Genomic DNA, 26,413 nt, shown 5'->3' with positions numbered 1-26,413 from the left:
CTGTACGGATGCCAACAACAACAACAAAACTAATGACAACAGCACAGCCTTTTACACTGGCGAGGTGATTGCAGATGCCGTGCAGGTGCGTCCATCTCACCTGCAGCAGCATCACAGACCACGCCTCGCCACAGGGTTAGTCTGCACAGTACCTTTTTGTTTGTCTGGCTTTTAGATGATTCGACTAGTCTGAGATCTCTCCGTTGTCCAGCCATCCATCCATATTGCTTATCTGAGTGCAGGATGGAGCAGCACCTCCACCAGCTCATCCTCAGAGACAGTGTGGGACATGTTATATCATCTCTGCAGCATGTCCCTCCTCCTAGTAGGACACACCCGACGCACCTCACATAGGGGGTCTGCTGGGAGGTGTCCTAATCAGTGTCCTAAGCATGGACTGACTCCTTTCGATGTGGAGGACCATTAGCTCTGCTCTGAGCCCCTCTGAGTCGTTTAATCACTAATAAAGTGTCACCAGGAACATCCCAACTCACAACAAAGTCATGTTCAACTCGGTGTCCACATGAAGGGAATAAAATACCCGAAAATCCTTCATTTTCCTGAGAGTCCAGTGTGAGGTTCGCCTTAACCCAACGAGACCAGTCAAGTCACAGCAAACAGGAGACGCAGAAATAATTAGATTGTTGACTTATATGACTTAAATGATTGGAGAGCTCTCAGTGATGAAGCTGAATTCAGTGTGAAACTGACAGCTGTTGTGTGTCGTGTGTTTTCCAGACTGATCCACGACTACCTGAGCATGGCGCCCTTCGCAGACTACCTCGACAGCATGTACTACAACAGGTTCCTCCAGTGGAAATGGCTGGAGAGGTAACATTTAAGCATAAACACCAACTTTCTCTTTCTCCTTCTTTCTTTCTGCTCTCTGTGTGCAGCAACTTCTTCAACTTAAAAAAAAAAAAAAAATAACTCAGGCGCATTCAGAGGCACTAAATCCTCCACAGAACCAGTATGAACACGCTCAGCTGCTTCATCAGTTTCCGTCAATCTCCTCGGGGGGGGGGGGGGGGTGGGGGGGGGGGGGTAACGGGGGTGAGAACAGTCTTTACAAACAAAATCACCGTCACACGTTTCATAATCTGATTTGGAAATTGCTCAATGGGGATGTTTCACTTTTCTGTTGAATATTATGGGGTAGCTACTCGAACAGACAGCCTAAAGGGGGTTCTGCAGAATTTCAAACAACACCTGCGGGCGTTTGCTCGATCATGCAGCGTGACTGAGCAGTGTCTAATCACGTCTTCAGAAATAAGAGATAAACGCTTCCACAGAGCTGTGCTGAGCGATAACAGGTTTACAGAAAAACAAAGGATGACAATCTCTCCAAACAGCTCCAACGTGTCCTGCAAACAACTCCTAAATACCTGAAGGAAGAGCAGCGATTCACCTTCAGCAACACTTTTCAATTCCTGGATTCTTTGAGGTTTGAACAGCAGGTGGGTGTGGCTTCTGTGACTTCATACACATCCTAGAGTAGAAAAAAAACCCAACTGCTCCTGGCACAGGGAGTACTTAAACAACTGGACTTCCTATAAAAATCAAGCAGTCGGCCCCTGCTGGTCGGCCGAAAGAGACGTCCATGTTTTTATACACAGCAGATGGCGCTGTAGATCGTTTTTAAATCACACCAGAAAATAGACATAGCAGGGAGTCTCAAAGTGTGGGCCGCAGCCCCCTGGTGGTCTATGAACAAACTGCAGTTTGGCAAAAAGAAACATTTGACAATAAAAAAATAATTTTTTTTCCACTAACCAGTTCAGGTTTGTGGGAGGGCTGCAGCCTATCACAGCAGCCATACTGGACAAGTCTGTTGCAGGGCTCACACATTAGTATTTAATTAATTTGTTATCACTCATTTGCAAGAAAAGTAAAAGGGAAGCTGTTAATAGAGAATTGAGATCTTTGTGAACCAACAATGAAAGAAGTTCTTCTTCTTTAGTCTTGTGTGTCACACTTGTTTTTTTAAGATTTCAGTGTGGCTTCCTCGGAAATGTTTGGTTAATTATGAAGCGACCTGCAGCTGCTCGAAGGACGGAGTGAAACCACTCAAGGTCACATCTGGCGACCTTAACTCTTCCCTTAGGATATTCTGTCACATGGCTGCGCTGCCACTTTAGCACACAGAGTAATTTGAAGAAATAGTTTCTTCTTTCAACACTAAGAAAAATATCCACAAGCCACAATCCAGACTTCCCACAGGGACTTTTCCTGATGAGGATTCCCAGGAAACACCAGGGTCCTGATTCCTGGTATTCAGCTGTAAGCGCTCTCTGATGAGTGCTTTGTTAATTTGTTTGTGGAGGAGTAAGCCGACACATAATGGCATAATGGCAGTTTTGTCAGGTTTGTTTGCTTCTCTGATGGTTCCCAGTCTCCACTTTGAAAACTTCAGCAATGCCGCAAACAAACTCTGGATCCTGCAGACTGTTTTGCTTTCATTGTTTAAACTTCTGCTCATGATGGATTAGCGGAAACAACACACTTGGGAAACCAGGGAATCTTACAGGGATCCACGTTTAGCAGATATAAAACACGAGGCTTGTTTGTTCCAGCCTCACATGCTGTTTAACAGTTTTTTTAAAGGGTTTAGCATGATCGGTTTTCCAGGAACTGCGGAGGGTCGTTGACCTCAAACTTGTCAGTTCATCGACTGAAGTTTCAAGGACTAGCGCTGAATTCCTTCCTTTAAATGAAGCAAAATCGTGAGAAATGAGCACCATAAGTGGAAGTTCTCTTTTATCAGTAAAGCCAGGCTGCCGTGCTGCTAACTGACAGAGATTAAAGTCGTGGTCATTCAAGATGTCTCCACGCAGTTATCAGAGAGACAGCTTGAGCCAAGAAATTGTTTTACATAAAGCCGCATGTCATTTTCAGTCACTCTAAGAGGGCAGTCGAAAATTTAGCTCATTTATAGTTTGGAAATATAATTCATTGATTTGTTCAGTGTAGTCAAAAAATTTACCTGGTGTTGTTTTGCTCAGCAAGGCTAAAAGAATTATAGTCAGATTTGTGCTCAAATGATCAGCGTTGCTGCTTTACCAGGTGTAACAATTAAGCTTAACATCCAGGCATCCATGAAAACAGGATTTATGCAATTTAACGGGAGTTAGAAGTTAGCAGGAAGTTAGCTCGCTAGTTTCCACCTAAACATGATATAGCATGTTCTGACTGAGAGATTTCTGAAAAAATTCAAACGTACAGCTCTGCTATCACTTCCAACATAAATGAGGACAGGAAACTAAACAGCAGTGACGTTTGTACGGTTACTGAAGTTGGGCTAGCTGGTATATAATGATGTGCTATGTGATCGCTAGTGACACAGCTATGTTAGCATAACATAAACAGGTGGAGGATGAACGCTAACTTTTTTCCACTCGATAAAAGTTAACGTGAGGGTTCCCGATGGTTAGGGACAAATGCAATCTCATGGCAGGATGCTGTGAACGGACTAAACTTCAGTCACGAGAACAACTGAGATAATCCAGCCACAATACGAGGTTAGTCATTAATATACTGCTGCATGGGCTGGGCTGTAGTTACATCCTAAGGGTTTAAAAACTGAGCTTTAAAAACACAACAGCCTTAATAAACACAGAGTAATTTGGGCCTGGAAGCAGGATTCATCACGTCATCACTTAAAGATAGCATGTGGGGTCCCACAGGGCTTAGACCTTGGACCGCTTTATAGAAATAAACTAATGACTGCCAGTTATGTCTCATTTAGTCCTGAAAAGAAAAAGTCCTCCCTGGACTTCTGTCTGCCTGGCATTAAAAACTCGATGACTTCTTGCAGTTTAACTCAGAAATATGATCAGAACAAAAACAAGGATTATAGTCTTATCCAACAGGGACACTCCCCATCTTGGACTGCTAAGAACCAAAGTAAAGCAATCTAAACTTTATTCAGATAGAAAATAATCAAATGCCTAATGGAGATTATGGTATTTTCATCTTGCTTTTGGTCTCCAACAAGATTATAAAACATAATACCTCAACTTCTTTCAGGCTCCTGATCAGAGGCCAGAAACTGATAAATAAGCCTAAATTTGAGTTAATGTTCAACTAAAGCTACCAAGTCACAATCTGAATAAACTTCAGAATTTCTGCCTTTTATTAACTTGGGCAAAAAGACACAAAGGGACAAAACAAATCTGACATTTGGATTTAATTGGTGAACTTAAAGATGAACAAAATCTTTGTGCTTCAAGTAAGGAGAGTGTCAGACGTGACGACAAGAAGGAAAGTAATTTTACCGTGTCAGTACTTCTTAAAAGCTTCTCTTGTGCAGGAAGATTGCTCTCTTGCTGGAAATTGAGACAGACTGAGTAGCTCAAGAGAAGTATATGCCCGCAGACTAATGGGGCTGATTTAGCAGGGCTGGGTAATGGCTGATAGTAAGCAGCTGATGATGCAGGAGTGCAGTCAGAGAGAGTGAAGAAACCTAAACGGGGAAACTGGTTCTCAAAGTAATGTCAATAATTTATTATTTGCTTCCCACCCTGTTAGCTAGCTATGTCTCAATTTAAATCAGAAGCTGGATCTGTGATTGTTTTTCGCCTGTATGTGGAGTTGTGTTGGACTCTCTGTTGTGCTGGTGTTGATTAATATGCTGTTTGTAAGCTAATGCTAGCTAGTGTTGCTCATTGTTGATGCTGGGAAATTAGGAAAGGGAATTGGACGTAAGCATCAGTGTGACTTTATCAACTTATCACATAGAAATCAGTCCACACGTTATTAAAGCCTAAAGAGAAAGATGGAGAAAATCTTTGAGTTTCATTAGAGTCTGTTCCAACACTGTCAATAAAAAGATATTGACACATTAAAAGTGAGGGCTACTGCACGTTTTAATATGCAGGGCAGCAGAGAGAGTGGTGCTTTTGTTGCTAGTAACTTTCCAGGTTCCTTGTGATTTCCATTTGAATACATTAGATGATTGTTGGCAGAGAAATTTGCCAATAAAAGCACCAAGGATGTCACATGTGCTTAATGCAAATATACACAAACCAATGCCAATTATTAAAAAATGCAAATGTGAAAATCCCATGGCTTATTAAGCAGTAAATGAGTCATCAGGTTTAATGAGCCTGTGCCCCAGGGTCCATTTAAATTACCTGGTTGGATGACCAAAATGCCCAAAAGGGGTGATGAGATGAGTGTGTTGATCCCAGGAGGGTCCAGATCAGTGGTGCTGGTGTTTATTACAACAGTGTGCGGTTCTCTGCAATCCATTTACCAACGACTGTCTGTCAACAGAAAAACTGTATTTCAAACCATTGCATTGTTCAAACAGGTGGCATGCAGAGCTGCTGGTATCTTATAGTTTTCACATAATATGTCATTATTAAAGTAACGGTCACCTGAAGATCAAAACAAGACACTTAAGCTACGTTCACTCTGCAGGTCTTAATGCTCAATTCAGATTTTTTGATCAAATCCGATTGTTTTGTCTGTTTGTTCACACTACAAATAAAATGTGACAGCAAACGCGCTCTATTGTGAACCCTCAAAGCGGCCGGCATGCGCAAAAGAAGACGTCACACACAACGCGCTCTGTTTAGACCCAGAGCAAACAGTATTGTTTGACTGATGGCCTTAATATAAAGACGTGTTTCGGACTTTACGTTTCCCAATTTTGCTTTAAGTTATAAAGTTATTTTGTTATTTACATATGGCCTAATAATGATCCTTATTGCTGTTTTAGAGAGGAGCGGTGCTTCAAAGGATAGTTGCAGATTTCTGTCAGAATCTGCAGATTATACAGTACAAATAAAATGTTCACGTTTCTCCAGCGCTGTCTTCCCAACAGTTTCACTGACATCTACACGGGATGGACAGGAAGCGTTCATGATGTCTTATCGGGCGCTTCTCCGGCGCTGATGATTGGCGTCTGTCTTGTGTCAGTGACGTAAAAGACAGATTTAATGCGACATGACCGTTCAAACAGCAGTCGCTTTCTGAAACATCAGATATGTATCGGATTCAGTACCACATACGAAAGTGGCCCAGGTCGGATTTGTGCCGTTCACACTGTCATACCATGATCAGATATGGGTCGCATAGGGTCAAAAAAGTCGGATTTGATGCGCTTTCGCCTGCAGTGTGAACATAGCCTTAGTTAATCTACTTTTGTTAAACCAAAGTAATGGATTATTGTTAAATCAGATGCATTAAGTAGATACTCAGTGTTAATCACTTCTGACAAAGTTTAGATGATAGCTGCTAATTCAAGTTATCAATGGTTGATCAAAACCAAATATCAGTGGTTTTCCCTACTCCCCAGGAAAACTGACTATATAGCTAACTGATAGCTAGCCATCTGATGTCAAGCTAATAGCTAATTAGCATTACCTTTGACAAAGAGAATAAGAGGACAAAAAAATCAAACAAAAAATTATTGACACATCCAAGTAGAAAACAAATTAAATTTTAGCAATTTATCTATATAAGCACTCATGCTAGCATTAGCCAACATTGACCAGACAAAGACTAAAAGTTTAAATTGGTCCATAAAACCAAACAAAGAATCTCTCCACGACTTGAACATCTGACCAAACAGTTTTCTCCTCATAGTCAATTTCCTAACAGACTAGCGAGGCTCTAATAGATAAAACTGGGTTTCTTTTAACTAATGATAGCCGATATGCTAATAGAAGCCTACAAATTGTTTGATAACCATAGTAGCAGTTAGCTGGCTACCTCTCTAATTTTATCTCTTGACAAATAATAAAAAAATAAAGTAATAAAAGAAACTTGGCTGTTTTTCGTGTAACATGTATACGGCTCTTATGTGTCTGAAGTTAAAGTTTGTTTGCAATTCTTCGTTTTTCTTGATTGAAGAAGTGAATGACATATTTTAAACAAAGGGAAAATGAGCAGACTTAACACCGCTTTTCTGGTTCAGCTATATCATCATTATAGCTTTCCTAAACATCCTTTTTTCATTTCATTTCATTTCTGAACATGTGTACATTGGTTTTTAAATTGGACGTTTATTAAAGTGAGTTTCTCTTTGTCAAACAGGCAACCAGTGACGAAAAATACATTCAGACAGTACAGAGTTTTAGGAAAAGGTGGTTTTGGAGAGGTGAGTACTGAAAGTTTTTGTTACTTTAATTATAATGTGTTATGTTGCCATAATGTCATTAAAACAGTCTTTCTTGAGCAGCTACAGTATATACAGGTAAAGTTACCTGAGTTAAAAGTTCAGAGGCTCTGCCCTCATTTGAGGTCAGTGAAGATTTGAATGAAAAATTATGCATTGGTAAATCAGAAAGTTCTAGACTTTAAAACATGTTTTTATTGGATTTAATCTCAACCGTTAAGAAATCGGAGGCTGTAGATGACTTTGTAGGTCCTAACACTGGCCAAAGAAACAGAGGGCAGAAGGAAAAATTGTTAATTATGTTCCAGTCATTTAGATTCAGAGAAATGGGTGCTGTTTCACTGAGGTCAGACTAAAACAAATGCCTTAAAACCTTTAAACGGTCTAATCGTGCAGAGGAGTTCAGTGTTCCTAACTCAATCTTTTCTTTGGCCCCTGAAGTGAAGGACTTTATCGGAGGCATCTAAATCCTATTACACACCACTGAATGGTGTCTCTGTGCCCTCTGTTCGTCTAATGAGACGAGTCTTTTTTAATTCCAAACACTGATAGCTGATTAGGCGTATACGCATCAGGTCATGAGATAACAGGGGACATTAAGTCAGGGTCAGTTTTGTCAGTTCAGATCACGGTGAGTCGAATTTACTGGAACCACAAGGAAGGTCATGGTGAGGAGAAAACAGGGGACACCTTTAAGTGATACACAAAGGCAATTGGGAGTGCTTTACAAGGTAAAACTAACATTTTCTGACTGTCTTTGACCTACATGAGGGGCTCTGGGGTCATTCAGTGCCTCCCATCTGACCCCCTCAGAGTCAGCTGATTGCTTTTGTACAGTAACTTCAGTATATTTAATGAAACCATGCAAATCTTACCTCCAGGCTCAGAGGATGATCTGAGCACAGATACTACCAGAAGGAGGAGGACACTGCACTGAACACAGCTGGATGTTTGTACAAGTTAATAAAAGGGACAAGCAGAGCAGACAATGAAGCAACAAACCGCAAAGATCCCAAAACCCTCCGCGCATTCTCCAGAAAGAAAAACAATGTTTGATCAGCGTCCGAGCTCCATGAAGCATGTCTGAATTTAAATTCATTCGACAGAGAAAGTCCTCTGGTACAGTTTGGCAAAATCAGAACAAAATGCAGGGCTTGTTTCGGTTCTTCTGCGTCGAACAGTTTTACTCTGAATGATGTTGGATAAGATAATCACAATGTCTGTACTGTCACTGTAACAAATACAGCATAATTGTATTTGCAGTGTCAAAAAGAAAAAGCTTAAATATGGTTGTTTTTACCACAGCTTACTTGTGTTTTTCAGCCATGAACGTTTCATGCAATAGTCAGCCTGTCGTGTTGTTTCTTTACCTTAACACTGCTGCTCCCTCACAAAAGTCACTACTTTAACTGTGTGTTTCAATGTGATATAATCCAATGTGAACTCGTTTCCTCCTCATTTGCTGCAGTTAATATAGTCTGATATATTTTTTTTAGTTTTCATGATTTGTTCAGTCAGTTTCCAGCGTGGTTTTGTATGGAAGCCCGTTTCCACCACTAAAAAAAATAAAAAAGTATCCATAACTCAAAATTTCAAGTTATTTGCTCAAAATTTTGAGTTAATAAGTTGAAATTTTGAGAAAATAACTCGAAATTTCGAGTTATAGATACTTTTTTGTGTGTGGTGGATTTAATTGTTTCTTTTTTAAATGATGATATTTTCAGGGATCCTAAAGTGTCCTTTTTCTTCCACCCCGTCCTCTGCAGGTGTGTGCGTGTCAGGTACGAGCCACGGGGAAAATGTACGCCTGCAAGAAGCTGGAGAAGAAGAGGATAAAGAAGAGGAAAGGAGAGTCTATGGCCCTCAACGAGAAGCAGATCCTGGAGAAAGTCAACAGCAGATTTGTAGTAAGTATCTCATCTCAGCTTCAGAGTCAGCTCGAGGGATCGTTGCGGTGGCAGTAATTAAAAGGCAGCGCTGAGGTTTGCGGCGTCTCTGCTGTGGTTTGATTCTCGACCAGATGGACTTCATTCAGCTGTTATTTGATTTGGACGGCCGTCAGTGGGCTCGTCCGGGCTCTCGGGCCTACACGGTCTCCCGGGGTTTAATGCGAAAACTCACAGACGGCTTTAATTAACACATCTTAATCAGTTTGGAAATCTTTGGCACGAGGCTTTTGTGTTTATGTGTGCAGAACAGAACACGCTGAACTTCCTAAACTTGAAAGGATTACAGTTTTTAAAAGAAAACAGTCAACGCCGCGGACAAACTCAGATTATCTTCAGCACCGCATCTGAGGACAGTGCGCACATTTTTAATGCAATTCAACGTCCTCGTTGCAAATACGTTTAAATCCTAAATGAAAACCAGCCACAGCATTTCCCCTGCATCAGTCAGTAGACCTCTCAGTGTCAGAGATCTTATTGGTTGCCTACAGATTCCACATATTAACATCCACATGTGTGTATGAAGAGCCGGAGCCTCGGTGAGCATGTTGGCAGTGTGTGTGTAAGCAGCTGCAGCATACTGCTTAACAACCTCGGGGCTTTAGAGCAGCTCTCAGATCAGCTCGTCGATTTAGTCACAAATGGCTGAAAGTTGTGTGAATCATGCAAAGCCGCCCTAGAAGAGTCCATGAATCACTCCCAGCTCCAAATGCTTAAACACACGACTCCTGTCCATCTCCAGGTGAGTTTAGCGTACGCCTACGAGACCAAGGACGCCCTGTGCCTCGTGCTGACTCTCATGAACGGCGGCGATTTAAAGTTTCACATCTATCACATGGGTGAGGCGGGTTTCGATGAGAAGAGAGCCATCTTCTACACCGCGGAGATCTGCTGCGGCCTGGAGGACCTCCACCGGGAGCGGATCGTCTACAGGTGAGCACCCAGACACCTTCCTCTCGTCTCATTGGCTCCTGCCTTTCTGCTCACTCTCCGTGTCTTTATCTTCTGCGTAGGGATCTAAAGCCAGAAAACATCCTGCTGGACGACCACGGTGAGTCCGATTACCGAGGACGAGATATCGCCACCACAAACATCATCAAATCTTTAATTCTGCACGTCTTTCAGTAACGTTGCACGATGAACTTTTGCAGTAATTCCAGTCAGTGTTTGGAAAAATAAAAATATGGCAGGTGGGGGGAGGAGGGTGAAAATGAGGCCTTGTTAAAGATGTTTGGGAAGCACCAAGTCATATTTATCTGACTCAAATACAGATTAAAAAGCATTTATGGTTAACACGAGCTCCGCTTCCACTCCAAGATTTGTTTCAGTGTTTGCTGTTAAACAGCAGAGGGCGCTCTGACTCCAGGAAACTCGCCTCAGGCAGAGCCAGTCTCTGCTGACGCATCATCACTGACAGAGTGACTGAAGCTAAAGACAAACGCCATGAAAGTCTAAATCTGAGATTCTCCGTTTGAAAAAACAATGATTGATGGTTTGTTCCATGAAGCCTTCAGTGGGAATCTGATTACATGACAGGAAGAAGCCTCTGCTGCTTTTTAGATTTCAAAGATAAATAATTGAGTTTTTTAAAAGTGTATTCTAAATACAGTCCTGAGCCACCCCTCCTTTCTTTACAATGAGCCAGACTCTGTTGTCACTTTCAAACTGGTCTTAAACAATAGTTCTCCAGCTGGCTGAGAGTCGGTCAGAGTTCTGCTGCTTCTTCATTCATAATCAGTCCAGTCCGTGTACCTGAACCACTTTAACTCTGACTTTTCAATAATTCAATCTTAAAAAGAGCTCAAGGGATGAACCAGTGTTGTGTCCACATAACAGACAAGTTTGCAAAGAACTAGCAGTTTGTTACTAACACAAAAAACATCATTTGTTTCCATTTCTTTAGATAAATCAATAAAAATGACAGTCTGGCAGGCATTTAATGGCATTTTGCACCAGCAAGGCGCTTTTCATAGATCTGCTGAAAACTCAGCAGATCTCAGCCTGCTAACATATACTGAGATATGCTGGACAAGTGGAGGAAAAAAGAAGTGGCAGGCCTACAAAACTGTTTACAGTTGAATCACCAGTGACTGAAAGTTCAGTCTCAAGTGTAGAGCGAGTGGATCACCACAGGAGGGAGTTTTGAGCAGATGGATAGACAGAGTATATCTTTAATTAGCCGATTATCCTCATGTGTGCTAACATTTGTGTCTTCAGGTCACATCAGGATATCAGACCTGGGTCTAGCGGTTCATGTGCCAGAGGGAGAAACCATCAAGGGACGAGTGGGAACAGTGGGATACATGTGTAAGTGACCTCTGACCTTTACTGAGCAAGTACATTTATGTGAGCACTGCACTAAAGTATGAAGTGCTTTTACTTCACATCAAACACATTTCAAAGGAACATTAAATGTTTTTACCAACTTTAATTTAACACCGAGACATTTCACAATAACAGAAAGCTTTTACACATTAACACTCGAGTGTTGGGAAACATTTGGTTATTCCTGTGTATTTGTACTCAGTTTATCTATTTCAAGACTTTTACAAAGTGGCAATTGTACTTTTACTGTAGTACAAACATCCACCTTACGATCCTAATTTCTCTCCCTCCGCCTCCTCGCTCCCCTTCAGCTCCAGAGGTGGTGAAAAACGAGCGGTACACCTTCAGCCCCGACTGGTGGGCGCTGGGCTGCCTGCTGTACGAGATGATCGAGGGCCAGTCGCCTTTCCAGCAGAGGAAGAAGAAGATCAAGAGGGAGGAAGTGGAGCGGCTGGTGAGGGAGGTGGAGGAGGAATATTCCAGCAAGTTCTCCGAGGACGCCAAGTCCCTCTGTAAAATGGTGGGTGGATGCGCCGGCGAGCGGCCAAATCAGCTTCTTTCTCTTCAGCGTCTTTAGCTCCCATCTGCCACCATCGCTGACTTAATGGTGAAGCTCAACATCTGCCGCCTCAGTCACGCCATCGTATAGCTGACTGATGTTTTCTTACTCCGGTTTTTAGAAATATTCCTGTCCAATATTCCTGGATCCAGGAGGACGTGTGGATGCAGATTAGTTTGTGATATTTACCCGAGATGTACTCAGATACATTTATCCCATTCATCCAGACTCAGAACTGAAAATAAGACAACGTTAGCTCATAACTCCACGAGGCTGGGGTGTGTCTCCACCCAGAATCCAGCCTTCTTTGGCGTGAAAGGCAAAAGTTTTAAAACGCTGCACCACGTCATGGTCGAGGGCCAAATCACAAACCTCGTTATAAACATCATCCCAGATGTTGATGAATGGACGAAACAAATGACCGAATTCTCACGCAGAGAAACGTCCAGGAACACGACGCAGACGTGTGCATTTGCCGTCTTCGCGGTGAGCTGATGGATACGTCTTGTGTCGTCCGTCTGCGGTTCAGCCATGTTTGCTGAGTCTGCTAACAAACAGAAGACGGAATAACCTCCCAACAGGAAATACTGCAGTTTGTTGTTTGGTCATTGGTCAGAGGTGAGATCTGTTGTTCACCTGTAGTCTGAGTTTATCCTGACTCATAATTGGACACCTGGAGGGCGATTACACACGGCTCAACTGGTCTGCGTACACTTAAAGTAATGATCTGCAATATTTTTGGCTGAAAGAAGGGAAATTATTGTCATCTCACTGCAGGGTTTCAGGAAAACCTTAGCTGTTCCATGCTTAGGAAAACAAGCTTTAGATTTGCTGCAGAAGTTTCACCACAGCAGCGTCAGGAGACGAGGGAACTTCCTCCTGAACATCAGACTCACGATGTGTACAGACTGTGGAGGCCAGACAAGCAAAGCTGGCACTGTGTCTGCTTCATTTTTATAAAGAGGGTAGCAAACATTCAGAACTCTTTGCCTTTGGCTGCTATTCGCGCAGACACATCATGCTTTGAATACCAACACACAGCTTCCTGCTAAAACTCTGTAAAACTGGTGGAAAATGAAACCCGGCTCAACTTTAACGCCTGACCTGAAGCAGTAACTCTCCACCTTCTCTAAAGCTCTGCTGTGTTTTTAACCCCTCAGCTGCTGGCCAAAGATCCCACCGAGAGGCTGGGCTGCCTGGGGGGCGGAGCCACTGAGGTCAAAGCTCATCCCATCTTCCGCTCCATCAACTTCAAACGGCTGGAGGCCGGCATGCTGCAGACACCCTTCATCCCTGATGTAAGTCCACAGTGAGCAGATTTTCATTTTTATCATTTAGAACAAAACTCGGCTTCTGAAGAGTCGTTGACAAGTTTGTGACTTGAGGTTCAGGTACGAGCCTGAAAACGGGTTTGTTGGTAACCTGTGAAATCTGAGACTTCACTGAGGATTCAAACTGAGAGGAGACTCTTCATCTGTCACACATTCATTTTTGTTTCCCTGAGTGAAGACAAATGATGAAATCTGTATCTGTCAGTGCGTACACTGTTTGCCTTTATTTTGGAAGGTTCAAAAGTACAAAGTCACAAAGTTCAAAGGTTGGGAAAAAAAACCCTGAAATCCAAAAATAAACACGAGAAATCAGGAAGGACGCGGCGAGCAAATCAGGGATCATAAACAGAAGTCTTAACAAACAAGACTATTTATAGACGAAGCAGTGATTACACAACGAGGCGCATGAGGGAGCAAAGCACACAGCAGCTGACGACAATCAGCGACAGGTGAAGACGAGGGGGAGGGGCAAAGAAATGTAAAAACTAGACTAGACAGCGTCTAACCAATCAAAAGGTGTTTCAGACATCATCACACGACTCAAGCACCACCTGTTCCACAGATGGTGATTATAAATCTACAAAAACATAAAACTGTTATAAAAGGACTTGTGATTCTTTTGAGTTAGTGCACAGAGCGGCAAAATAAACATTTAATTCCACCAGTGATACTAAATACACAAGAAGAAACAAATTCACGACTCAAAACATTAAATATCACAAAAATACCAAACTCAGTAACATCTCTGGGGTCACGTCATGTGGACATCGCCGGAATCAACGACGGTTCTGTGATTCTACCGTTAAAACAATCAGAGCTGTCCGTGCATCATCAGCCACATCACAGTCCTAATCCGGCGTGAGCCACGCTCGCTTTATTCAAGCAGCAAAAAGCCTCCAATCATATCACCGATCCAAACAAAGACAAAGGTCAGTCTTAAAACCAGGCTGCACTAACTTAAGTAATAAAATCAATTTAATCACTTAAGTCTGGATGGTTTTGAGGTTTTCTGTGTCGTTACTTGATCTGATTCAAATGGCTAAATCACCTCCTCAACAAGTTCTCCAGACGCCTGGGAATGAACCAATCATGTGATTCAAGTGTGTTGACCCAGGGTGAGATCTAAAACCTGCAGGACACCTGCCCTCGAGGCCTGGAGTTGGACACATCTGGTGTAGATAATAAACAGCATAGAATAAATAGCATAAAAGATCAACCAGATCCTGATCCGACCCTCTTAGAATCAGCTGATGCATTTTTTATGAAAGAAAGGAGGAACTGCAGATGCTCGGTGTGACTGAGGAGGATGAAATGGAGGCAGATGATCCTCGGTGGTGACCTCTAAAGGAAGCTGCTTAAAAAAGAAGATTCAGTTATTTTTTTATTCTGCATTTTTGAACCCTCATAGCTTCATAGGAAGTTTTCATGTAGATGTAAAAATGGATTAAGTGACTTAAAAAGCACCAAATGTTTGACCCACTCCGCGTGCTTTGAGGACCAAAGCTTAGAAAACCTACAGCGTGTGATGTCAGATACTTCATGGCTTTATTAATGGAGCTGATTCTGAGGGGGTCAGGTGGGACGACCTCGCTGATTTTCGTGCAGTAACCCTGTGTTAGCCGATAATGCGAGAGCCAAGTATCTAATAATAACTGAGTGAGAGCCTGTACAGTGAGAGCACTCCACAGCACAGTGAATGAGTGCGTCTCAGAGGCCCTGGCGTGATTTGTGTGAAGCTGCTGCACGGCGTCTGTAACAGGAAGGATCCATACAGCCGTTTACATGTTGGGCGGGTACAGAGCGAGCTTAAATCTAATCAAAGAGACGCAGAGTTTGGTTTCAAGGTGTTTTTCCCCTTCAGGTGTGCCTCCAAAAGAGGCCACCGAGGAGGCAAACTGGCAGGTTGCAAAACATAAAAAGGAACTCAAAAAACTGAAGAAAGAAGACTGAAAAGGTAAACTCAGGCTTGTGCTGGAGGTAAACAGAAGGTCTGACGAGGGGGAGGGCGAAGACTCGTGATGCACGAGGAAACGATCGCAAAGGCAGGAAGCAAAAACACAAAATAAATACAGGAAGCCAGCGTGGGGTCAGATAACTGAGATGTTTGGACTTGTCTCTGCTGAGACTGACGACCTTATCAGCTGTGTGTGTTTGTGTGTTTCAGCCTCAGGCCATCTACTGTAAAGACGTGTTGGACATCGAGCAGTTCTCCACAGTTAAAGGGGTGGAGCTGGAGCCGAAGGACGAGTCTTTCTACAGTAAAGTGTCCACGGGCAGCGTTTCCATTCCCTGGCAAAACGAGGTTAGAGACTCACACTCACCACACTCCTGCTGTAAAACGTCCTGCTGAGAAAAATCCAGGAAAATGAATTTGTTCTCCTGATGATGTTACCACCAGCATCATGATTTTTAGAGGTTTTGACATTTATATGACTAACAGCAGTGAGAAAATGTTAAACATGCTGCTGCTGGTGTTCCATCTCAGTAGGAGGAGGATAAAAATACCTAATTGGAAAAACACAGTCCTCACTTTGTCGTTACGCGCACTGTTCACCCGAGAAAATGGTGACTGCTAGGAAAAGTCACCTGACCTTTAGAGCAGATTTCAGTTTAAAAAGTAAATAACATATCCAGGAAATCTGGATATGTGGATGGAACTTATTAAATTATAATTGATATAAGATTACATTTATTTAAGTACAGGAAAGTATATTCAACAAGCCAAAAGCACCAGCAATGAGTTCTTGCAAAGACAGGAAGTTACAGGATGGTTCACACTCCCCCAGTAATTAGATACAGTGCTCAATTTCCAGAGAACCGTGGTTACATGAGTAACCAAACATTATATTTGTTCTTTTGAAAAATAGTCTTAAATGTAAAACATGTTACAGGCCATAAAGTCAGTCCAGGCTTCTTTGCAACCCACCTTCATCCCTTTTTCATGTCATATCAAACCTGCCAGATCTGTTGCCACCTGCTTCACTAACGGCTGCTGTCCAGAACAAGTCGAGCCTTTTGACCATGTTAGTGGTAAAAAGAACAACAAACTCCTAACTGCCCCGTGTTTTTGCACAGGTTCTGAGATTTTTGTTTTTTTCTCGGCAGATGATCGAGACAGAGTGTTTCACAGAGCTCAACGTTTTCTACCAGGACGGGGCGGTTCCTCCTGACCTGGACTGGAGAGGACAGCCGTCTCCGACACCCAAACAGGGACTCCTGCAGCGACTGTTCGGCAGAAATGTGAGCAACCTCCCTCACCTCAAAAACATCACCGCTCTTTTATTTACCAGCATACATCAACACACACGAGCTGTGAGCTAGCACAAAGGACGCAAACACTAAACTGTATAGTGTAAGCTAAATCGACAGACGGTAAGGCGGAGTTAATATGGTAAAACAGCAAGATGGTAAAAAACAAAAAAGACCAATAAATACATACAATACAAATACAAAGAATAAAATTTAGTCGATAGAAAAATGATCTGCATTCATCTGTGAATGACAGTAACATCGGTGCTCTCTTCCTCCCCCTGCAGGACTGCTGTGGTAACTGCAGCGACAGTGACGAGGAGCCCACCAGGCTGTGACACACGAACCACACACATACGATCTGATTTGTTTACAACTTTTGCACATTTGTATTTTTACGGTAGTCCTATCTAAATGTCAGAATGTAAATTTTCATCATAGCCATAATGTTTAATGTTATTTAAGAGTGTGAAATATCTGCTGTTTCAAATCAGGAGGCGGAGACAGAAAATGAACTCTTGTTTTTTTTGGTTTTTTGCCTTTTATTTTTAGTTTGTTGTTGTTATTTGTCCAGGGAAGACTTTGCTTTTGTTTTCATCCACTCACACACTGAACTGAGGGCTGCTTCTGGCTGCGAAGCAGCTCCACTGGAACAAGCGCCTGCTGTAGAAGTGCCTTGCTTGAGGGCACTGTGAAGTGAGGACTGAACATTCCTCCATGTCTTTGTCCAGGGAAACTTTCAGCCTGTGAACTGTGACCACTTCTTCTGCCCTCCATCCTGCTGAGACGAACCTCACCGCTTTTTTATTCTCTTGTTTGCGAGCTGGGACATTCAGGGTTTGAACATTTGGGGTTTTTTAGAATTTTTTCCGATGGATTTCATGAGACAATCGACTCCTCGTGTGTGTCAGCGCAGCTTCAGTCACTCTTGTCAGTAAAATATCAGTTTTCAGATGTGATGGGAGATGAGCCGTCCAGTTTTAACAGAAACTCTGAGATAGAAATGGTCACCTTTAATCACTTCTGGTCACTCAGAGCTGCATTGACCAACACACCTTATTGTGCCTTCATTTCACTCACTCTGGTTTATCCTGGCGAGGTTTGGAAAGCAGCTATGATTACTTACTGGCTGAAATTCAGAGCAGAAGCAAAGAAAACTGTTACACCAGCTCTGGTAGTTTCCAAACTGCCACCTTTAACCCCTGATGATAACAACAGTCAGCCCGGGGTTTCGTTTACCCACCAAGACATCTGGTTGGCCAAAGGTTTTGGTTTTTTTCAGTGGCATAAATGTTGTGTTTCAGTCACAAGAGTCAGCATGAATGAAACTGCCTGTGGAGCTGAAATTCAACATGTCACAAAGAACTACAATGATTATGATTGATTATCTAAATGAAAGATGAAAGTGTATGACTGAAGACCAGGTGAATACAAATCTGAATTAGCTAGTAAAAATTAAACTACAAAATTCTGACACAAATAGTTACTTATTTTGCTGCATATCGCGAGACAAGAGAAGGCTTGTATGATTGTGAAGCAAACTAAAATCATCATGTAGGCCAATGACACACTGATCTACACTGAAGGGACGTGCACCGGGTCATGTTACAAACTGGCTGTGCTGGCAGCCTGTGCAAGCTGCTTTGCAACCCCCCGCCAAACCCAGATCCTGTCACTGATGCTGTGCTGTAGCTCCCAGACCAGACTCATACTGCCAAATATAAATCGCTGCAGATAAAACAATTAGGCTTTTCTTCTTTTTATCCCAGTGTTTAGTGCTGCAGACTGCGTTTCTCTCAGGGTTTCTGCTGCCTCCTGTTGTTCTGGGTTCTTTCTACTCGGTCCAAACTCTCAGTCACTCTGAAACTGAAACGACAAGAATAACTGAAGCTTTGGGGTCAAACCCTGAGACTGAAGTTGGACGGTTACAGTCAATGGCTTTCTATTTCTAAGCTATTAAAATGAAATACCTCTGAATGTACAGAATGGCTGCCATGTTGTTTCTGCAGAATGACCTTTAGGACAACAGATCCAACTAGACGCCAAAGTCTCACAAACATCCGTTTGTTTCTGCTGTTATGTTAATCCTCCGTAGCGGATGATTTTGGAAAATGTGTGGAATTCTCCTTTAACTGTCAGCGTTCCTCTTGGCTTACAGGCTCCAGAATTAAAGCTGTACCATAAAATATGGTCACTTTTTAAGACTTTCTTCACCAAGTTTTATAAAAGAAAACATGATTTGACACTTTGCACTAGTCGTGTTTCTCAATCTGTGCTTGTCTGTATTTGGAGCACTGAGCTGTTATAATTATGGCTCCGTAAGTATCCCAGCAGACCAGAAAGGAAGCGCTCTGTGATGGGCTGGACCTCCATGACCCCTGACCCCCTGACCTTTTAGTGCGCCTGATATCTCTAATGTTAAAAAATAAATGGAATTTTCCTTTAGCCAGTCAGATAATGAGATGGATCACTGAGGTGAATCATGACCTTGTCATGTATTAAATGCAGCTAAGTAAACGCCCGGGCATGCCCACTGTGCAGGAAAAACAAACATGGGTGTGACTGATGGTTTCTTCCATAAATCTCAGACTTCAGTGGGATCCTGATTACATGACAGCAGGAAACCTCTGCTGCTTTTAGCGTTCAAGGACAAATGATCCAGTTTTTAAAGAAGTTAACGGGATATCGAAAGTTCTGAGCCACTAAGGTCAGTAATCCTCCAGGCTTCCTGAAGGTGTTTTAAAGTTTTTCTTTGGACATCGGCTGCTTTGTCACCTGACCATTTCAGATGATTGTTGTTTTGTTTCTTAAGTCAGTTAACACTGACCTATGAATCATTAAGCATAAAGTATGCACCTAACTCAAGGGATTAACCAGCATTTTGTCTACATTTAGCAAACAACTTAGCAAACATCCAATTTTAAATCGTATCTTTAAGCACTTACTAGCATCCAATTGCAAAAACACATCATTTGTTCCCATTTCTTTAGTTAAGTCTGTGCAAAATCACAAAGGTAACACGGTTTGACAGACAGAATCATATTTTTCCACCAACAAGGTGATTCTCAAAGAGTGATTAGCTGAAATTAGTACCGTAAGAAAGAGGGAAAAATCCAGGGCTCTATGTGACCTTCAGCTGATCCATCTACTGTTTTATGAAGCATCATCAGGAAGGGTCTCAGTGAAAGGCTGTGCCAAATTACACCAGAGCTGGACTGAAAATCAGTGGCGACAAGGCTGATGAATCCAAATGTAACACTTTTCTTTGAAATATGTACAGAAGAGAAGAGACGTGCAGCAGTGAGTATCTACAGCCATCTGTAAAACACACTGTGTGACAGTTTAGGGCTTCATTGTTGCAGTAATTGTCAAAACTGATGAAATTTTGACCCCAAAAATGTAACATCAGATTTTAATACCAATATCATCTGAAAAGGATCCGATTGGCAGCAGCCTGTATTTTCAGCGTACCTTTGAAAACACACTATCAGTGCAGTAAAAGCATACCTGGATCGGCTTCCCCAGAGCCCGGACGCTGACCAAGGATAGAACAAAAGGCAGAAACATCACAAGAAGAGCTTTAAATGTCTTTCAGGGAGCCTAGAGAAAGATTCCTGAAGACTGCTGAAAGAAATTCTGCCAAAGAAAGTTCAAACTGTGCTGAAGAACACAGGCGATCATACCAAATATTGACTTTTGCCTTACATGCTGTATTTCCATGTATGTTTGCATGTTTCAGTAAATCGCTGCATCTGTTTTACATTTTCCAAGCAAAATAGAAACAAATGACTCAACACTGTGAGGTACAGCACTGTGCAAAAGTTTTTAGTTTTTGGCCCAAACTACCAGTATTGTTACTCCTGCTCTTCAGTTTTGAAATGCTTCGATGACAGCCAGGGTTTGGAAACTTCAGTGTTACAGTGTACACCAGCATCTGTCGTCACTGTGATTTATATAATAATATTATTGTTTCTAAATGACAGGATGAAACCTGATGTCAACCACATTCTCATTAACAGCAGTCTGTGGATCTGAAGTTTAGTTACACAGATTCACTGGAAGGAGGAAGCACATCACCTCCACTGAATGTAGCCAGAGCCAATCTACACATGCGACAAGTTTTATTTATACCAGTTTTAGACAAAAATATCCATAAAGCCCCAGAAACTAAGAAGTCTCCAATCTGAAATAAAACAACACTTTTGTACTCTAGTTTTTCTTAAAGCAAAGCTGAGTTTTACCCCCTGAAACACAGCCACTCTGCTAATGTGTGCTGGTTGGTCGGTTAAGGACAGACTCAGTGGCGTCCAGCTCCAAATGACACATTAGAAGGTAAACCACAGCAGAAACTTTGTGTGTGGATGAGACGTCTGATTGTTGTGCTGCTTGCTTCACGCTCAAAATAAAAATGGAGGATGTCCCAAAGCAGCCTGTGGTGCTGCGACGTCCTGTATACTCACAGAAATGCATTTAAAATCTGGGTATTTGGAACTTTGTACGCTCTCCTCACCCAGAACAAAAGAGTTTATCCACCAGATTTACATTTTTCAGCTCCCATTCTGGACTACCGCAAATGTTTCCATGACACAGGAAGTCCAGCGTGCTGAAGCGATCCGTTAGAGGCTGTCTGACTTTGACTGACCACAATCAGTTTGAGCGAGCCAGCTGTTAGAGTCCCAGGAAGGAGATGCTAATCTTAAGTATCAGTTCAGGAAGTTCAGCTCACCTGCAGATCAGATGATCTCAGAGCCCACCCACATCAGGTGACAGTTCAGCTGACACCAATAATTGTGCAAACCGCTTTGCAACCTACCTCCACCCCAGCTCCTCATTTCATCCGCTGCCTGACTTGATCAGTGTCACAGAAATTCCTCCAGATGGAAATAATCTCATAAGCAACAAATCTCAACTGTCTCAATCTGAAAGTATTTACAGGAGCTTTTGTTGTGCATCTGAAAGCCACTTGGCAACCCCACCCCTTCGATACCGGCTCTGTTCTGTTGTGGAAGGTTTCCTGTTGCTTCTTGGAAAGCGTCATCACCAAATCTAATATTTGGTGTCTGCATGTTCCTCATTCCTCTGTAGAGGAAATGGGTTAAAATAATAAAGAATTAGCCTTTGACAACGGCAAAAAAGCTGGGGCCAGAAGCTTTACTGCCATTTGGTAAAAGAAAGTTACTGAAAACACGATCTAGCCTCAAAGTCTGAGTTGAAAAACAGTACTTACCTTTAAAAAATGTATTTTTCTCATCAGTCCACTGTTTGATTCTGAGCTGTGTTTCAGTTTTCTTTGTGTAAATCAAGTCAAGGTGTGCCTGCTGTTCTCAGCCAGGTCATTTTAACCAAACAAGTCATGTACAGGTTACCTGGTAATACCACCAGGTGTTGCCAGGTCTATCTTGAAAATGAGATTTTTAATCTCAATGAGATTTTTTTACCTGGATAAATAAAGGACTAATAATACAGAAAATCACAGATCCCATCCAAAGTGTCTTTTGGTGTTTGAAGGTCCTCCAGCCTGTAGTTGCCTCTATGACATTCACAGTGTGTTTGCTGTTTCCTCCTGTCATTGGTGTGTTTTTTATGTGTGAGGATGAAGAGGAAAAGATTTTCTCTGTGCAGGTTCTCAGTCACCCAGCTCATGTCACGGTGGTCTAAAGTTATTTTTTATGTTATTCAAGATGTTCGACCATCTCATCCATACAGACATATTTAGTTATAAGAGCTGATGGGGATTCATCGCAGGTACATTGAATGAAATGACACGATGAAGGTTGAATCACCTGTGAGGCCCTCAGCTGAACTCCTTCCAGCTGGACGTAGAACGCCTCCGTCGCTCCTCTCTCAAACCTTCGATCTATTAGGTGCAGATGTGAAGCTGAGTGGCGCCTTGACGACAGGGCGTCTCTGGATTGGTTGTTGGGTTTCATGTCCATAAAGGTCTAAGCGCTCGTCACTGTATCGCACAGCAAACACCGTCTGTCACCTCGGTTCTTATCTGACGTGTTGGATGTTTTGCTCGGAGATATGACCGTAGCCAGCTGTGAGGTCACTCAGGTCTGGACCTCACTCATCTTTTTTCAAAACAAAAGACAAAAAAATCATCATGAATCAACGTGCGATGCTCTGGATGACTTTTACTTTGAAAAGCCTCTACAAAATTCTGCGACACTACGGCCCGCCCTAGATGCCTCTGATTGGGTAGAGTTTAGATTGATGCACGACGCATGAGGAACAATAATTGATTAACTTAAGCTTTTTGTTTCATATTATAGTTTTATACACAAACAACCTGCAAAATGAAACTCTTTACAGTTTTTTAAAAGAAATGTGGACCTCATTCATTTCTAAAACCTGGTTATAGCTCAACATCTGGACAGGTTAGGACATGTTTGTGAGTTTGACCCGGCGATACTGTGTGTCAATGAGGATGTTACGCTTGGAGAAGAATCTTCAAGGACATGTTTGCGAGTGGTTGCCCCATCGTCCTGTCCTGTGAGTCACTGAGGACGCTGTGCTTGGATAGGAATGACTCACAGGATCATTGGGTCAGATCCAGCAGCACCTTCAGATAAAGACTCGTTCATCCCAAGGACAAAACACCTCAGACCTTCAGACAGGAGACCAGACACAGATACAGGCCACAAAAACACAGCTACCCATCAACACCAAATGGAGAAAGGACACTCTTTCAAAGAAACTGTTTCACATTATGGACTTAAAAGTCAGGCGCTTTGAGAGAAAAGCTCAACTTGCATCCAGACCTCGATCTGCTGCAGGTTGAATAGCCAGAATTTTAAGTTGCAGTCAACTTCTCCAGTCCGATCCTGTGATTCCTGTAGGAATCACAGGATCGGATTTGATTTTAACCACATGCTAAAGAGAAGCTTTTTCAGAAACTCCCTCTATCCCAGCCACTGACAAAATATCCCAGCAGTCAGTGTTTTCATGTAAACCAATACTGCAAAACTGTAAAAGCTTATTGGAAGCTTATGATTCACAGCAAAGCAGCAACCGGGAAGTCTGCCACGTTCAGCCACTACGAGTGTCCATGAGCAAAATAACCTCCGGGGTACTTGTATCACGTTTGAGGCAAAAGACTGAAGCGACCAATGAGAGTGAGCCACATGTGAGAGGGTAGTAACTACATTACCTAGACAACCGTCTGACCGTCAGCAGTGTTGGTCAAGTTATTTGGAAAAGTAATTAGTAACTAATTACTGATTACATCTCCAAAAAAGTAATCCCATTACTTTACTGATTACTTATTTTTGAAAGTAATTAGTTACTTAGTTGCTTTTCTAAAAACATGATTTACAACCTGAATAGGTGATAAAGTGATAGACCTTTCAGCCCAATTCTACTTTTTCTGCATAATTCATCATATAAAACGTAATCAAATGAAAAAGTCTCTTTTATTGGTTCTAATCTTTTAACTTTATACATCAAGCAAAAATTAAATTATATGCAACATTCTCTGACTTGAAGAAATTTGTTTAACATTTAAACCTATTTTCTGCATATTCCAGCACATAAAATGAAATAATTTCTTGTGTTTACACTCAATCTTTCAAATAGATGCAAGTAAAACACAGCAAAAAAATAAATATTCAATTCCATTTTTCAATTCAATTTTATTTATATAGCGCCAAATCACAACAACAGTCGCCTCAAGATACTTCAAATCTATGTTCACCTGTTCAGCAGGAGTGGGGCGGGTGGAGGTTTGCCCGGTGTCGCAGCCGTCATGTCAGTGGGGGTTTCTCTGTGGATGTCACAGTCCCGTGGCAGCGTGCTCGGTGCTTGCTCAGAAGTTTAGGAATTTTTTCGCTGTAGAAAGAAGTTTTATTCCCACACAGAGTGAACAGCGGACACTAATGTTTTTGTCATTTTTTACGGACTAAAACTCAAAGTAAGCTCAGTACTTCCAAGCTTTAAACGCTGCATGGTCATACTCTCTCCTGCACTCCATATTGTCTATTGTTGATCTGCACGTCTGTTACCATGAACGTCGCACGCTCGTATGTCATTGTCATGAGACACTTACTCCCATCACTGCCCGTCAGTGACGATGCGATGCCCAAATCATCTCATTCAGGCCCCAAATAGGTGAAAATTCACCATAAACTCCACGCCTTAAGCTAAAGACCTTGTTGACATTAAGCTGAAATGCATCTTCTATACGACCTACAAGTCATATGTTCATCATCTGAAGGCAAAATACGCCTACAAACTCTGCAGGCTTCCAGAATAAATGTCTTGATGAATGTTCAATCATCCAGGTAAGTAAATCTCAAAAGGCTGATTCTGTTCATCTTGGGACTTCCAGAATAACGTGGCCTTTTATGGAGGAGAAAAAGAAAAGAGCAAAAACCGGGTTGGACTGAGGAGCTCTTTAAAAATGTATCTTCAAATCCCAAAGTTAATAAATCCAGCTCGAGTTAGCCTGAGTTAAATGACCTACATGAGAACAGCAGGTGTGTTAATGGTCTGTTAGTTTCTCGCCGCTGGCGTGGTTCAAGGATTCAGGCGGTGCAGCTCTGAATGTGTCCATCATTGTTTCTGCTCTCCTGCTAACAGACTATTCATTTCCCCGGAGAGCCTTTCACTCAGGAATAACACGCTGGCGTCATTCATTCATTTATGGTGAAAACTGCTCCGGCTGCTTTCACACTGTTATAGCTTTATAGATTATAAAAGCACTTTTCTGGGAACCATTGCCTTTAAACCCTGAAAAGCTTTAACAAAACATAATACAGACTGAAATAAAAGCTCTCGTCTCAGCTCTGGAGTGACCTCAGCACACATTCAGACGAGTCAAATAATAGAAAGATGACGTCTCTCCAACTCTGTTTTTTGACCTCGATAAAAAATATGATGGTTTCAAGGAAAGCGGTGACGGAGACTTAGAAGAGAAGTCCTTCGACAATCCGACTGCATATAGACGAGACTATGAAATCTGCTGAAGAGGTACTCGTCTTTTTAACGTAACACGAGCCTTCAGAATTTGTCAGTCGTCATTCTCAGTCTGTGACCCTCAACATGAACCTGTATTAAGAACAAACAAATCCTCCATCATCTCTGTGCCAGTGTGTTTATATCAGCCGAACCACAGTCTGCAGTCAGCTACACCCATTCACATCTTACTAATGCAAATTTCTAATCAGCCAATCACATGGCAGCAACTCAGATCTGGAGTTCAAAGTGAGCATGAAAACGAGAAGGAAAGGAGATTTAAGTTACTTTGAACGTGGCGTGGTTGTTGGGTTGGGTGTTTCAGAAACTGATGATCTGCTTGGATTGTCCCTGATAACAATCTGTAAAGTTTATGGAGAATAAAAGCAGACAATGGCCACCCTAGACATGCTGATGAGACAGCAACAGGAAGTCAAGGAACCACTCTCTGCAGCCACAGTCTGCAGAAGAGCATCTCTGACTGCACAGCATGGCCGGGCTTGAAGCAGAAGACCACACTCAGACTGTCACTCCTGTCAGCTAACAACAGGAAACCGAGGCTGGATAAACATTGTTTGGTCACACGAGTCTTCCTGCTGTGACATTCAGATGGCTTTGTCAGTATTTGGTGTAAACAACATGAAAGCATGGATCCATCCTGGCTTACACCAGTTCAGACTGGTGGTGGTGGTGTAACGGTGTGTGGGGTATTTTTGGCCACATCTTTGGTCATTTAGCAGCAGCTGAGCATCATTTAAACACCACAGTCTACCTGAGTGTTGTTACTGACCACATCCATCCCATTAAGACCACAGAGTATCCATCCTCTGATGGCTGCTCCCAGCAAGTAATATTCCATCATTTCAAACTGGTGTGTCCAACTCAAATGGCCGGTCACCAGATCTCAGCCCAGTAGATCACCTTT

At 42.3% G+C, this 26,413-nt stretch overlaps 1 protein-coding gene across 1 annotated transcript in view; it reads left to right on the top strand.

The window, feature by feature from the left end:
- The window catches only part of grk6 (G protein-coupled receptor kinase 6), a 50,012-nt gene extending 31,241 nt beyond the window's left edge, over positions 1-18,771 (top strand). Inside the window, exons 6-16 of the mRNA XM_063486224.1 lie at positions 739-831; positions 7,042-7,105; positions 8,890-9,030; positions 9,812-10,002; positions 10,083-10,120; positions 11,287-11,376; positions 11,706-11,914; positions 13,114-13,251; positions 15,449-15,586; positions 16,390-16,524; positions 16,821-18,771. Of these exons, the coding sequence (XP_063342294.1) occupies positions 739-831; positions 7,042-7,105; positions 8,890-9,030; positions 9,812-10,002; positions 10,083-10,120; positions 11,287-11,376; positions 11,706-11,914; positions 13,114-13,251; positions 15,449-15,586; positions 16,390-16,524; positions 16,821-16,871 (1,288 nt within the window). The 3' untranslated portion in view covers positions 16,872-18,771. The remainder of the gene's footprint in view (positions 1-738; positions 832-7,041; positions 7,106-8,889; positions 9,031-9,811; positions 10,003-10,082; positions 10,121-11,286; positions 11,377-11,705; positions 11,915-13,113; positions 13,252-15,448; positions 15,587-16,389; positions 16,525-16,820) is intronic.
- Positions 18,772-26,413: the final 7,642 nt, after the last annotated feature.

Source organism: Pelmatolapia mariae, linkage group LG10_11 (assembly GCF_036321145.2).
Source record: "Pelmatolapia mariae isolate MD_Pm_ZW linkage group LG10_11, Pm_UMD_F_2, whole genome shotgun sequence".
Classification (NCBI taxonomy): domain Eukaryota; kingdom Metazoa; phylum Chordata; class Actinopteri; order Cichliformes; family Cichlidae; genus Pelmatolapia; species Pelmatolapia mariae.
Note: the sequence above shows the minus strand (reverse complement) of the source record. Positions and strands in the feature narration are given on the sequence as shown.